This window comes from Saccharomycopsis crataegensis, assembly GCF_037102585.1.
Source record: "Saccharomycopsis crataegensis DNA, jcf7180000000085, whole genome shotgun sequence".
In the NCBI taxonomy this organism is placed as follows: domain Eukaryota; kingdom Fungi; phylum Ascomycota; class Saccharomycetes; order Ascoideales; family Saccharomycopsidaceae; genus Saccharomycopsis; species Saccharomycopsis crataegensis.
Window position 1 is genome coordinate 381775 of NW_027043830.1, and position 14670 is coordinate 396444.

The 14670-nt window shown below is 39.0% G+C and overlaps 8 protein-coding genes across 8 annotated transcripts; 4 read left to right on the top strand and 4 right to left on the bottom strand. All coding sequences in view use genetic code 12, as the record gives it.

Annotated features, from left to right (window-relative positions):
• Window positions 1-745: 745 nt before the first annotated feature.
• Window positions 746-2062, top strand: DASC09_048980 (BAR domain-containing protein; the record flags this gene model as incomplete). The annotated part of the gene is made up of 4 exons (XM_064998497.1): window positions 746-886; window positions 988-1070; window positions 1141-1183; window positions 1376-2062. The coding sequence occupies 4 exons, from the start codon at window positions 746-748 to the stop codon at window positions 2060-2062; spliced, it is 954 nt and encodes a 317-aa protein (XP_064854569.1).
• A 366-nt stretch (window positions 2063-2428) lies between these two features.
• Window positions 2429-3847, bottom strand: DASC09_048990 (bifunctional folylpolyglutamate synthase/dihydrofolate synthase; the record flags this gene model as incomplete). Its single annotated transcript, XM_064998498.1, has 1 exon — window positions 2429-3847. The coding sequence occupies one exon, from the start codon at window positions 3845-3847 to the stop codon at window positions 2429-2431; it is 1419 nt and encodes a 472-aa protein (XP_064854570.1).
• A 226-nt stretch (window positions 3848-4073) lies between these two features.
• On the top strand, window positions 4074-5015 carry DASC09_049000 (Mrp/NBP35 family ATP-binding protein; the record flags this gene model as incomplete). Its single annotated transcript, XM_064998499.1, has 2 exons — window positions 4074-4142; window positions 4209-5015. 2 exons carry the CDS (start codon window positions 4074-4076, stop codon window positions 5013-5015), a joined length of 876 nt encoding a protein of 291 aa, XP_064854571.1.
• Window positions 5016-5705: 690 nt separating this feature from the next.
• Window positions 5706-7430, bottom strand: DASC09_049010 (leucine-rich repeat domain-containing protein; the record flags this gene model as incomplete). Its single annotated transcript, XM_064998500.1, has 2 exons — window positions 5706-6744; window positions 6847-7430. The coding sequence occupies 2 exons, from the start codon at window positions 7428-7430 to the stop codon at window positions 5706-5708; spliced, it is 1623 nt and encodes a 540-aa protein (XP_064854572.1).
• Window positions 7431-8533: 1103 nt separating this feature from the next.
• On the top strand, window positions 8534-10033 carry COX15 (Cox15p; the record flags this gene model as incomplete). The annotated part of the gene is made up of 1 exon (XM_064998501.1): window positions 8534-10033. One exon carries the CDS (start codon window positions 8534-8536, stop codon window positions 10031-10033), a length of 1500 nt encoding a protein of 499 aa, XP_064854573.1.
• Window positions 10034-10632: 599 nt separating this feature from the next.
• On the bottom strand, window positions 10633-11877 carry DASC09_049030 (CRAL-TRIO domain-containing protein; the record flags this gene model as incomplete). The annotated part of the gene is made up of 1 exon (XM_064998502.1): window positions 10633-11877. The coding sequence occupies one exon, from the start codon at window positions 11875-11877 to the stop codon at window positions 10633-10635; it is 1245 nt and encodes a 414-aa protein (XP_064854574.1).
• A 453-nt stretch (window positions 11878-12330) lies between these two features.
• RIB2 (bifunctional DRAP deaminase/tRNA pseudouridine synthase RIB2) lies at window positions 12331-14115 on the bottom strand (the record flags this gene model as incomplete). The annotated part of the gene is made up of 1 exon (XM_064998503.1): window positions 12331-14115. One exon carries the CDS (start codon window positions 14113-14115, stop codon window positions 12331-12333), a length of 1785 nt encoding a protein of 594 aa, XP_064854575.1.
• A 251-nt stretch (window positions 14116-14366) lies between these two features.
• Window positions 14367-14642, top strand: DASC09_049050 (uncharacterized protein; the record flags this gene model as incomplete). Its single annotated transcript, XM_064998504.1, has 1 exon — window positions 14367-14642. The coding sequence occupies one exon, from the start codon at window positions 14367-14369 to the stop codon at window positions 14640-14642; it is 276 nt and encodes a 91-aa protein (XP_064854576.1).
• Window positions 14643-14670: the final 28 nt, after the last annotated feature.

A 14670-nucleotide genomic window follows, 5' to 3' on the forward strand; every position in this document is an offset into this window, starting at 1 on the left:
ATGGTGCAAATGTTCCTTTTCAATCTTCTAATCAGCTGATTCATATTGGATATGGGATAATAATACAGTGATGGCGCATCTTCTTCCCCTATCTTTTGTTCTTGTTACTTCGCTTTGCATCTATTCTCTTTTTTCACCATTATTATTCTCACCCACAAAAATTAATCTTCTTAAATCCTCCTTGGCAATAGCATTCCCGGGACTGTATAGTATAAACGTATATTAGTGTATTCATTTGAATATGAAATACTTTTTTATTTTTCATGATCTGACGGCATGTACTGAGTAGTTTTTTGGATGAATGAACTATTGATGGATTCCAATTAAATAATTCCGATAACTTGAAGGAGTTTCAAGATAACTTCAACCCAAATCATCGAACTAGCTGCAGAAATAACTTCAAAAAGAAGATTCACCCAGAATAATTTCCACTACATTTTGCCAAAAACGTTAATATACCCGTGCCGAACTACACAATTAATAAAATATGTTTCTTACTGCAATACCCCCATATAAAATACACGATTAAACAACGGGATTTCCTGATTATCAATCACAATAGTGTTAAATGATGTTGAAGTTTCTCCTGCCAAATTGGTGTGGCAGCCCTGACCCCCCGTCAAAAAAAAAGCTCCCATGTGACAAAAAAAAACACGTCCGTCACAGAGAACAAGAAATTGGATCAAACTAAATGTTGTTTTCTCCCTAATTGACAACATCTCATCTCCCCCTCATCATCATAAAAATGTCATTCGGCAGCTTCGGAAACTTTAAGGACATCAACAATATTACCAAATCCTTCCAGGACCTCGGGAACCAATCTTTTAGCTTTGCTAAAAAGACCCAAAGAATGGTTGAGGAACGTTTGGGGAAGGCTACCGATGTAGTAAGTGTTGGATCGATATACCCTAATATTCTAGATTTATCTTTTGTTCTTTTTGTTCTTTTTCTTTTTTTAGCTTTGTTACTAACCTGTAATTATCTTAGTCCCAACTTCCTCAAGAATATATCGACTTGGAACAAAGAGTTGATAGTTTGAAAGTGGTTTACCAAAAATTGTTGGATATCACGTATGTTGATTTTGCTTTATCGTTTACCCCTTTTCAGTTATAATAATTGAAACTAACCTTTATCTCTTAGTAACACTTACGAAAATGAATCTTATGATTATCCAGCCAATATGGTATGTTCTTCTGCTTGAATTTCTATTTGCCAAGAAATAGTTTGCCAAACTATGGAATCAGGGGGGCGGCACATCACTAGACGTGAATGATTGGTCTACACCAGCTAGATTAGATGCTTCCAAAATGTTGGGATTTAAACTATTTTGTGAATCACTGATGATCCGAAAGGATACTAACAAGTAATTTTATAGAAAGAATCAGTTAATGAATTTTCCAAGACTTTTGTTTCCAAAGTTCAAGACCTTTCTCGTGCTACCTCTGCCTCCGATGCTCAAGCCGTTCTTCTTTCTGGCGGTAAGCAACAACCACCAAAGACTTTGAACCATGCTCTTGGTCGTGCTGCGCTTTCTGCTTCCCAGGAATTGAAGTCTACTTCTGATTTGAACTCCGCCACTCCTAGCTCCAGTTCCCTTTCCGAAGCTTTGAGCAAGTACGCCACTGCCGAACTCAAGATTGGTGAAGCTCGTCTTACCCAAGATAACCTTATTCGTGCTCGTTTCAACTTGCCAATGTCCAAGGCCCTTAAGACTTCTCTTAGTAAAGCCACAAAGGCCCGTCAAACCGTTGAAGAAAAACGTTTGAATTATGACGCTGCCCGTGCTGCCATTAAGACTGCCAGACCTGACCAAGTGGCCAAGTTGAGATCCGAATTGGACCACCTAGAAGACGAATTTGCCAACGCTACCGAGGAGGCCGTTAGTATCATGAAGAATGTTGTTGATGATTCCAAACCTTTGGCTGAATTGTCCGAATTGATCGAAGCTCAATTGAGTTACCACAAGAGCGCTGCTGAATTATTGGGTGATTTGTTACCAGAAATCAACGGTTTGATTGAAAAGGATGCCACTAGAACTTCTGCTTTTGGTGATGATATTTAAACTTTAAATTAATAAGAAAAAAAAACTGTTGTGATTATCCAACATCCGTAGTTACTATTACAGTTGCTATTTTATCAACATCAATGCACATTATCTTCTAGATTCTACGGGGAATTTATCTTTTTTTTTTTTTTTTTATTCAAGTTCAAGTTAATGAATTTTTTTTTTTTGTGATCTGAAGGTTTTCTAGTACTGTGTATCTGTTAAATTTTTTGTTTTTATTATGTATCATCACTTTATTTTTGTGCAGTTTATTTTTTGTTTATATGTACGCTCATTTTTATCATTATAATACAGTATATTTGGTTACATATTGCTGGATAAATTGCTGTTACTCATTCTATCAACCTCAACCACAATCTTTAATTAATAAATATCCTTAATATCTCCCCCATTTGCCAAATGAATTCTCAATACCTCACTCACAAGGTACAAACTCCCACAAACAACTATATCCCAGTCTTCTTGATTACCACCCATTTTCTCGGGTAAAACTTTGCCAAATAATTTAGCCACGTCTTTCTGAATATTGATATTGGTGGTGTCCACTCCTAGGGCTTCAAATTCAGATTTCATTAGGTCACAATCATAAGATTTAATCCAAGGCATATCTTCTACGCCGTGGGTATGATCAAAGTTGGTCAAGTAAATTGCAAACTCCGACAGAACTTCCTTGATGCTATCCAAGATTGGTGCCATCACTCCTGGAAGATCTTTCAGGGCCGTCATCAGTACCACTAGTGCCACTTTCCGTTTACTTGAAATCAGCGATTGAAGATATTTTTGTAATTCATGTGCTGCCGCAACATTGTGTGCCCCATCCAACAAGATATCCAATTTGGATTGGGTGGTGTTTCTCAATTGTAATTTCTGTAATCTTCCGGGCCATTTGGTATCTTTAATCCCCTTGATAATCGATGTCAATGTGATTTTTTGTGCCAAAGCTCTAGTTTCTGGATTCTTCAGGTGCGATAGCTGGCGGCGGACCTGTGTAATAATGTTGAATGCCACTGAAAGATTGGCGGCTTGATACGATCCCAATAATGGTGATAATGAGGTGGCATCAATGGTTGTTGTCCTACCAGAATGTGAATCAACTAAGAATTGCTTGTTCGTGGCATCGGCGACGGTGAGTTGGGAATTTTTTAACTTTGCCTCTTCCCTAATCACCTCGATCACAGACCCCAGGTTCGTACCGTCAACCACACATGGGACCTGAGGCTTGATGATCCCTGCCTTCTGATAAGCGATCGCTTCAATAGTATTACCAAGAACATTTTCATGATCTTTTGAAATATTGGCAACACCAGTGACCAACACCCCGTAATCTCCTTGATCATTTGCCTTGTCTTTTAAAGTATCACTATTGGCAGTCAACACATTGGTCGAGTCGTATCTTCCTCCTAATCCCACCTCAATCACTGCAACCTTCACCCGCATTTCTCTGAATGCTTCGAAGGCCACTGCTGTCAAAACTTCAAATTCGGTGGCATTTATGGCAAACTGATGATCCACGTCTTTTACTTTCCTTTTGATACGTTCGTAAGAATCCTTTGTCAATGGCTTGCCATTCACCATGATCGAGTCGGTGACGGATAACAAGTGTGGCGAGGTGAATTTTCCCAGTGATATCGATGAAGACTGAAGAATAGAGGAGATATAGGAACATATAGATCCTTTACCGTTAGTTCCCAGAACATGAACGGCCTTCCATGTCGTTAGATGGGGGTTGTTAAGTCTCTTGAGAAGAAGAATGATTCGAGAAAGTCCAAGCTCGATTCCCATTTAGATTCTATCTCAACTGATTTATTTTCTTCTATTCTCTGGTAATTGAGTTGAGTCTCAATATACTACAAAAGATATTATAGCATGGACCTACTCTTATCAATCAATATGATTCCTCATTTATTTTACTTTTTTTTTGAAGTTGAAAAAAAGTACATGAAAAAAAAAAGAACCATTACCCCATACAACAATCAGTATTGTAACTCGAAGTGAAGCTACAAATAGAATGGTCACCACACTATTTTCTCGAGGGATCCATTATTCTTCGATCCTCAGATCACATTCGAATCCTTTGGTAGGTAATGAGTTTCAAGAAACAACCTAGCAGAACCATCGCCACTAACAGCATGATGCCATATAGGGACTCCCCAAGATTCCTCGAATGTCACAGAATTTGCCGGTCAAGCTGGCAATTCCTGGGGTAAAAAAGATTTTGCTTGTGTCTTCTGGTAAAGGGGGTGTTGGAAAGTCGACAATCAGTGCTAATTTGGCTCTATCGTTCCAGAAACTTGGTCTTACTGCCGGGCTTCTAGATGCCGATATTTTTGGTCCCCTGGTTCCCAAGCTTTTCAACATTGATGGGGAGCCGCGGATATCTGATCAAGGAAAACTCATTCCGAAGACAAATTACGGACTTCAGACCATGTCCATGGGGTACTTGATACCTACTGAAGAGTCGGCAATTGCCTGGAGGGGCATGATGGTGATGAAAGCATTACAGCAACTTCTTTTCGACGTTGCCTGGAGAAATGTCGATATTTTGGTCATCGACATGCCCCCGGGAACAGGGGATACTCAATTAAGTATTGGTCAACTTTTGAAAGTCAATGGGGCTGTGGTGGTTTCCACTCCTCAGGACTTGTCGTTGATCGACGCTAAAAAGGGAATCACGATGTTTAGGAAAATGAAGATCCCGATCCTTGGATTAGTGGAGAACATGAGCTATTTTGAATGTCCAAATTGTCATCATGAGTCTCATATTTTTGGGAACTTGGGGGTGCAAGCCGAAGCAAAGAAGCAAGAGGTCGAGTTATTGGGTTTCTTGCCTTTAGTCAAAGAAGTCAGGGAACAAAGTGACTTAGGGAAACCGGTTGCCGTATCAAATGCGTCGCTGGAAGTTAGTTTGAAATTTTTGGAAATCGCAAAGAAGGTGGCGAGCAAGTTGTGAATTTAATTGATTGTAAATGTAGTGCTGTAATGAGTTATTCTTGAAGTTTTTTTATTTTTTTTTTTTATTATTTATTATTGTACTGGCATCCTTGGAATTTGCAAAATCACCAAAGAAATGAAAAAACCCGTATGAATTGTAACTAAATAAATATGTATGTTAAGTATCAAACCGCGAGATATTGGTATGAGCTTACAAAAACTATTTAGACATTGATATATGATACTGAGAGCCATTATAATCTCTATTAAGAACTATTACCAGCCATGCGTTTTCTTCATTCTATACTCTTGTTAATTTGATCATATTATAAGTTTTAAGTATTCATTTGCATTCTGCTGATTCATTCTCATTTTTAAATTGTATTTGTAGCTCCGTGAAGTCCGCAAGCAGCAGTTGGTAATTCCACTCCTTTTTTTTTTCTTTGCTTGACTATATATTAGTGTATTTAACTTCGTGGTTATTTGAAGCGAAAAACATTCATCTGCCTGTCACCGGCTTCATTCAATACCAGGCACAATCACCATTTGAAAAGGTTGGACGTCTTTATGAAAAACATATGAAGAAGATAACAAGTGAAGAATAAACCTACCCTGCTTTTTTTTACTGCATATATATAATATACTGCAGGTATGAATGTCTAGCCCAGCAATTCATACTTCCAGCCCCCTGCAGCACAAAATAACATGTTCAAGTCCTAAACTTCTCAAGAGCCGGGAAGTTCTCTGGGCCTAAAAAATTTAAAATCCGTGAACACTTTGGACATTGCAACCTCTCACAAAACTTCGCACTTAAGATTCTGAGATTTGGATGCCCGATGTTTGAAAGATTCTCAACCTGGCCTGGAGAAACCTTTAGTTCAGTAAGGGTTGGAAAATTACATATTCCATCTAAGGACCCGAGATGATTCAGAAACACATCCAATTCCCAAAGGTTCGGATAATTCAATCTAGGAATATGTTTAATGCAATTGGATTTGGCATTTAGCTTAGTGAGAGATCGAAGGTTGCGAAAATTATGCAACGAGGAGAACTTATTTTGAGAGATATTCAATTCTTGTAGCTTGGGATAATTCAGTATAGGAGTTTTTGAAATATCCCTAAACTCAATTGGAAATTTGATAAAGGATCGAACAACCCTGCGCTTATTCAAAAAAGTGGCCATCCCGCTTAATGAGATCAATCTTCTGGAGCTGCTCATTTTTGTAACAGGTGAGCTGTGATTACTGCTGAAATTATACTCAATAATATCTGAAATACTATTATAACTGATATCGAGCTTAATGAGAGACAAAATATTGGTCAAATTAGTCAAGGAGGTGAGATAGTTACAAGAAAGATTTAATTCTCTTAGCTCAGGAAACTCAGAGAAATCCATGAGGATTTCTTTTATACGATTCAGGGATAAGTCTAGGTTAGTGAGCTTCGATAAACCGTGTAAATTATTAACTTTTTGTATTTGCAGCTGTGTAAAGATTTTTAAAGATTTAAATTCTGTCAAGCAATTTATGCCTGAGATTTCAGATAATTTGGAACCGATAATGGAAAACTCTTCCAAATTATGTACCCATTGCAAATCCCAGATTTTCTCATCAAACTTCCCACAGAAAATATCAAGGTATCGTAGAGTAGCAATTTCTGTTGGATTGATGGCACCGTGTAACCTCAATCTTTCTAGCTTTGGGAAATAAATTGACTTGATATTCGAAATTCTTTTCCGCAGCCGAAGACTAATCCTCAACAGTTGCAAGTTTGGAAGTTTCCATGGGGAGCCATCGAAGCTTGGCACGCAATCCAACAATTACAAACTCTTTAAATAGAAAAATTGATACTTCGAACAAGTAATGAAGTGATCTTTATTCCTAAAGATCATTAGAGATTTCATTGATCCAATAGCATTTGGAAGTATTGCTTCAGCAACAGTTGTGACGATTTCCATTTGTTCACATGTTTTGGTAACTCCAGGAATCATCATTGGTATTCTAATGAATTTCAAGTTTCTAGCGGAATTGATAATAAACGCAAAAGCTTCTAAATCAATAGCATCAAGATGTTCATCAAAGTCGCAAATAATTGATTTGACGTATTTGTGGATAAACGCCATCATATCTTCATCGTGAATGGTTTCCCAAACAAAGCATACTGTTTCCATATCGTACCAACACGTATAGTAAGTAATTCTCAAAAAATCATGGCAAGCCAAAAAAAATGAAAGATTCTTCAATTTAATTTTTGGAAAATAACGATACTTTCGGAAAATGAAAATTCTTTCAAACAACACACAATCAATATATTGTAATAATGGTGAAAGAGGATCATCAGCAATCAGGTTTCTCAATCTCGCCAATTGGCACCTTTCCATATACTTGAACACGTTCGGAAGCAATTCAATAGGCAATCTTCCTAGGATGTCCATTGTTTTTTTGTTTTGTCTTGTTTTTTTTTTTTCAATATACACTTCTCAAGTCACAAAGAACAAATAATGTCTTTTTATTAATAGCATGGAGTCAATTGAAGATCATAGTTTGCTCCTTCTCTTTTTTTTTTTTCATTCTGACTTGATTCATGAAATCACCAAGAAAATGCTATGCATAAAAGCAACATGCATAAAAGCAACCGTAATAATAATAATAATGGATCCGATTGTCTGAAATATCACCATGTAAGCTCCTAGATGTGTTAATTGTTATTATTATTAAAATGTAGACTAAGGTTCTCAAACTCTGAAATAGGAAGTATTATTTAATGATAGCTGAAACTTACGCCTCATATTTTTGTATATAAATGCACTCACGACATATGGCGAATTGAAGTGATTGATCCGCCAGATGTTAGCATGATTCCACCAAGTGTTCATCATTCAATAATATATTTCATAGCGCTACATTATTAATCATTAACTATGAGGTGCCATCTTTGTTCACGAAACGTTCCCGGCTCCTGAAGTTCTCTCAATAAATCGACTCCTCTGTACCAGTTCCATGGTTCCATTGTATGGATTGAGTAAGCAGCACGCACAAAGCATAACCGGTATTTTGGTTACCATCACCAAAAAGTCAAGAAGTCACCTCAGGATCTCATTTTTCAACATCATGTAGGTATTTTCCTAGCAGGTCCACACAATCAATTCCATATATCTTGGTCGTTGTCAGATCAGAATAGCAGTTGCATGAAGAATTGAAGTTAAAAAAAAAAAAAAAAAAATGGATGTTGAACAAGCGGCAGATGTTGAATAATCAAATAATAATAATACTAGTAATTCATCGTCCTCATTATACACATCACCACCCATAAAAGCAATTCACTTTGTTCTCCTAATGTGCCAGTAACAGAGTATGTATCATACGGCTAAAGGAATAATTTCGGTCCATGACAGGGTAACCAAAATGCGATAATGTGTGCCTTTCTCTGCTATTTTAAAAAATTTCGTTCTGGGTGATGGATGGATGATATAATAATTATTGTATTTCGATTTCACCAACACCAAGATTTAACAGGGTTCTTTTTTTCAATATTAGAATGAACATTATAAGGCGCCCTTTGTCAGGGTTCTTTCTTAAGAATCACTGCCTTTTGAAACCACAAGCTTTCAATGGTGGGTCGAAAACTGTTGGTAATTCGACTCTTAGACTGTTGACCACTTGTAACTTGAATTTTTTCAACAGAAATATCGCTAATAATGCCTCGGTTAACTCCATTATACGCAAACAATCCCTCCATACCTCTTCTAGAACTGCCTTTCATCGTACTGCTTTTTGCAAAAACGCCCCGGCTAATGGGGACATCGCTACCAAGATTAAGTCAAAGTACCCGGTAAACTCTTCCAATACTGTCGGTTATTGGCTCCTCGGAGTTTCTGGTCTTGTTTTTGGAATTGTTATCCTTGGTGGTCTTACACGTCTCACTGAATCTGGTCTATCTATCACTGAATGGCGTCCAATCACCGGATCTATCCCACCTTTGACCCACGAAGATTGGGTCGCCGAGTTTGAAAAGTATAAGGAATCGCCTGAATTTAAACAACTTAATTCCCATATCACTTTGGACGAATACAAGTTTATTTTCTTCATGGAATGGTCTCACAGATTGGTTGCAAGAGTTATTGGCTTGACTTTGGTTTTGCCTGCTATTTATTTTGCCGTTAGAAAGAAGACTTCTGCCCATATGAACAGAAGATTCATTGGTCTTGGCCTTCTTTTGGCTTTGCAAGGTGCTGTTGGTTGGTGGATGGTGTACTCTGGGTTGGATCAAAAGCAATTAGACGATAGAAAATCCAAGCCTACGGTTTCTCAATATAGATTGACCACACATTTGGGCGCTGCTTTCTTACTCTACATGGGAATGTTGTGGACCAGTTTCGAAATCCTTAAAGAAAACTCATGGATTAAATCTCCAGAGAAAGCCGCACAAACCATCGCCAAACTTGAATCTCCTCTTTTGAAACCGTTCCGTCGGTTGTCTCTCTTTTTAGTGGCATTGACTTTTGTCACCGCGATGTCTGGTGGTATGGTTGCTGGTCTTGATGCTGGTTTGATCTATAACACTTTCCCAACCATGAGCAATGGTGGTGAACAATGGTTCCCTAACAATAACGAACTTTTCAGTCCGGTATTTGCTCGCAAAGAAGACCAGTCGGATATGATCTGGAGAAACTTGTTTGAAAACCCAACCACCGTCCAATTGGTCCACCGTATCTTGGCGATTTCTACTTTCACCACCGTGTTTGCCGCCCACATGTACGTGAACCGTCATAAAGCGCTTCTTCCAAAAAGAGCGGTTCAATTGATGCACTACACCATGGGAATGGTCACCTTGCAAGCAGCTTTGGGGATCAGTACCTTGATTTATTTAGTACCAATCCCATTAGCGGCAGCCCATCAAGCAGGTGCCATGGGCTTGTTGACTCTTTGTTTGGCATTTGCCGCAGGATTGAGAAAACCTCGTTTCCCTATTAGATTGTTGATTAGAAAGTTGAGAGCCCAATTGGCACAAGCCAAACAAGGGAAAATCTTGAATTGAATAAACGGGTTTTTACTATCGCAGACGATTTGTCTCTTGATTGCACTGTTGTTTCATTTATATATAAAAAAGAGGTTGAGGTTTTTTTTGCCAAATTCACAATCGATCTTGCTATATCTTGTATTTATTTACCTTCCACTCCACATGTATAAAAGTTGTATATAATCCCCTTGTTACGTTTGTTATGTCATAATTATTATTCTGCTTTGCTTCAAATTGATTGTAGGTGTGCGATTGGCTAATCTTGCTATGCTGTTGGTTAAGTAACCATTGGGATGACTTCTTTTTTTTTTTTTTTTAGGTGCTTTCGAGATTTATCGTCCTTTTTTCATATTCATTCCATAAGAATATTTGGTTGTGAATGAAGCCACACGACTATTCTACATTCACAAGAATAGTAAGTCAAAATATTAAATTCTGGACTATCTATCTGTTAAATTAAAATTCTTATTAAAAATTGATGAATGTAAAAGAAAAGGAAATAGAGGAAAAAAGCAAAAACATATCCCTTTAGATTATTATATATTTTAAAGAACAAAAAAAAAAAAAAAAGCGGTAACTAGAAATGATTCAAGTATAACTATGTGGAATAATAAGCATCAAGCTTGAACTGGTTCCACCACTTCTGGGTCTTTTTTCTCCACTGGGGCGTCTGAAATGTGGAGTTTTTCCAAATTGTCACCAACCGATGCAGTTGAGATAGCATCTTGGAATTCTTCGGTAGTATAATTGACGGTCTTGCCATCACTGCCAGGGATTGCTTCATTAGATCTTAAATCCACTTCACTCAACCCTACCGTGGCTCCAAGTTCGAGGAATCTTTCCAAATAGTGTTGGTTTTTCTTCACCCCGATTTCAATCAACCCTTTCCAGTACTTGTCATGATCAAACACGAATTCCACTTCCCCATTTTCGTACTCATCCATCAATTGTTCGGTTGGAATAAAGTCACTGAATGGATTATCGAACGACACTTTTTGTTTGGTGTAAGGGTCCAAAAATGGCCAGCATAATTTCAAGAACACGCTGGCAACGAACGGAATATTGACAAATAACGCTCTTCCCAATCTTTCGGGATAATGGTATTGGAGAATATGAAGCACGGACTTACCTACAGAAACCGAAGGAACCGACTTGCTTTTAAGTCCCACTGGGTACTCTTTGAAATCAACACAAAGAGCAAGCTTATCTTGGCCTTGAGGCATGTAGTTAATGACACATTCCAACATAAAGATCAAGAATTGCACTTGGGTTTCTGAAGGTTTGGTGTTTTCTTTACCGTTCATCAAGAACAAACAAGGTCTACAACCTTTATCGAAACCAAATACAATCTGTTTCCCGGTCAAACTTTCATCGACAACGGTTTCTGGCAGTAATGCTTTGGCGGCCAACTCAGGGATCTGGTATTTACCAGTGATCGGATCGTGCTTACCGTAAACCCCATTGGAAATCCCGTATTCACGTCTCCAGACGACGGAATTTTCAAGTCTGTCGATGGCATCAGATACTTTCCAAGTACAGGCTCTCAAGTATCTCAAGAAACATTCCTTGGTCAACCAAGCTTTTTCCACGGTGGTGAGCTTCTCTTTCTTTTCCTTGTCATCGCTGGACAATGGGTATTCGAGATCTGGGTTTTGGAAATGGTTAAGAACTTCTTGGTACCTTTTTTCTTTCTCTTCGTCGGTAACCGCCTTGTCATTTGGCACTTCCGGTTGACTCACACTTCCGGAAACAGGGTGCTCGATTGGCACGAACACCGCATTTTCACTGATTTCTGGCTTCTTGGCATCTGGCTTTGCCTCTTTTGGGCTGGTAGTATTAGAGGATCTAGAAAAGAACCCCATTATTGTGTAGTGCTATATTGAAAATACGGTGTGCTGAATTGTGTGTGTAGGGGGAGGGTGTATGAATATGAAATATTTTATGTATAATAAAATACAACAACAAGCAAAATCAAACTAAAATAACTTCTTCAAGCCAGGCAAACAGCAATAATGATTAGTTAGTGGTAAATATATCGCGGGCACTGGCACAAAAAGTTTCACTAGTGGACCCTCCAACTCAAACTTCAGCCAAGGGCTGCAAACATATTGGGGGCGCTCACACCCCATCCCACCCGCTGCTGAGTGACTCCGGGCGGACTTAATTATTTACTATATATCCGGAACATTTATATGTATATATATATATATATATATCTTACACTGTCTCCAACAACAATTAGTACTATAGTAAAGAGCCATATTATACATACTATTATACACAGAATATCTATCATTAAAACATCACCTATCCAATCATTCTTTGTTCTCATGGCCTTTGTACGCCCATTTCAAAATCTCTTCTTCGTACCCTGGAATATGAACATACTCCACCCCATTTCTCATCAACTTTTCACGGCCAACGTTGTTCTCCACAAACGTCTTTGGTTCCATAACCCCCACAAAACATGACACGATCTTCCCTTCGGTTTCAAGAATTCGATCCACGCATGGTAAATTCCCACTGAGCCTCAAGCTGCAAGGCTCCATGGTGGTATATAAAACAGTCCCATCTGGTAAAGGTTTATTGTTATGAGAAGCGTAATACTTGGTAAGAGCGTTTTGTTCCGCGTGAGTGTTACCAGGAAGCTCACGAGAGTACCCGGTGGCCAAAATCTCATTAGTCGAAGAATTGACAAGAACTGCTCCTACGGAAAAAGCAGTAGTGGTAGGCGGACATTTTGCAGCCTCTTTAATTGCAAGTTCCATTAATGGCTTGTACGAGTCAAGTGCCCAATGTGGAAGTGGGGTTTGAAATGACCATCTTTTAAACTCATTTTCATCTGATTTTTCATCGGTATTTTGTGTTTCTGTGGCAACTTCTTTTACTTCCTCATCGTAGTTCTTTGTTTGATACTTGTAGGCGTGTAACCAAATTTCCAAATCTTCCGCGTTTGGATCGGTGTATAATTCTGTCTTACACACTTCGCATTCTTTGTCAGACAACAATTCGCCAGGTTTCATATCTTTGAATTTGTCATTGGTTTGATAGTACCAACTTGAAGAAGGTTCGTTTCTACCGCATTTGTTCAATGCTGCAACAGCGCTCGAGTAATCTGACAAGCCTCCTTTTCCCAATTCCGGACCCCATGCATCAACGTTGGAATATAAAGGATCGTTAGCGATTGGATGGCCCAAATACTGCAAGTGAACTCTGATTTGATGAGAGCGTCCCGTGAGGGGTTGACATTTCACGATACTGGTGTTTGTGGCTTTATCGTAAGAGATTTTCTTCATTATTGTCGTGGCGTGCTTGCCATCAATCTCATCTTTTGCAATGCCATTCAATCCTAAACGAGGCTCGACACTTTCCAAAGGTTGGTCCACGGTTATTTCATAGTTTTTATCTTTATCTCCAAGCGGGAAATCTCCCACCACCCTGGCAATATAATACTTTTCGACGGTTCTATTGGTAAGTTGATCGTACATCAACCTCGAACCTTTCGAGGTTTTTGCCAAGAACATCAACCCTGAAGTCAATCTATCCAAACGATTACAAGGATGACATACCAATCCACGCTCGTATTTCAATATACTGGCGGCAGAATTGAATTTGTAACGGCCGGTTGGATGGGCTGGCAACCCGTTAGGTTTACTGATCACAAGAATGTTGTCATTTTCAAAGATAATTTCCGGGCTGGCAGCCAACACTGGTGGCTCGTGCTTATGGGATCGATGATGGATATAATCTCCATCATGAATAATGGTGTCTACCGAGGCAACAACGTCGTTGATCTTGACTTGACCCGCCTCGATCGCTTGTCGGTAGTATTCTAAGGATTTGTCACGGAATTCAGTGCTGAAGATATCCAAAATCGTGCGCTCTCTCCATCGTTGTTTGCAGTAAGTTTTGTAGACAAAATAATAAGGTTTTACTCTTCGTAGGGCGCCGTCAATGACGTATTCTGGTTTGACCTGCTCTTCGTCCTGGGTCCTTGATTTGACCTTGAACCCGTGGGCATCGAGTTTGATTCGTGATTCCTTGACCCGAGGCTTGCTGTTTGGGTGGGCGGATGCAGAGGTCTTTTGCTTCTTTGACATTGTGTGTAGTGATCTTGACAAGATATCAATGGCGGCGAGCCTTGTAGTTGACATTCATTCGCGGGGGAGAGCGAGCGTTCTTGCTTGAAAATTATTTCCCACTGAAACTCTGTGAAGTTTTTTCCTTGTCACTTGTTTTTTTTTTTTTTTTTCATCATGCAGCAGTCAATGTTTTTTTTTTTTCTCCCATGACATACATACATACATACATGTCTGCAAATTTTTATTTCATAGATGAAACACGATTATTAATGACAATTGATTGCGATAAGGACGAGCAAGGAGGAGACAAATATAATGGTGCTTTGATTGGTGGGGTGGGAGGGAAAAAACCCCTGTTCCGGCGCGAACTGTGCTGGTTAACGCGGAGAGCCGCTGGTACCCAGGGGTACCCAGCAGAGGGTTTTGCAGCCCGACCATATCCAGGCCGCCTTATCGCTGCCCGTCCTTTCCCAGTTTCTGGCGTTGGAACCGTCCTTACTCACGACAATACTATGACTCACACGCCTGCTGGGGTCTCTGGCTAATCTGATATCTGATATGCTATCTGTCTAT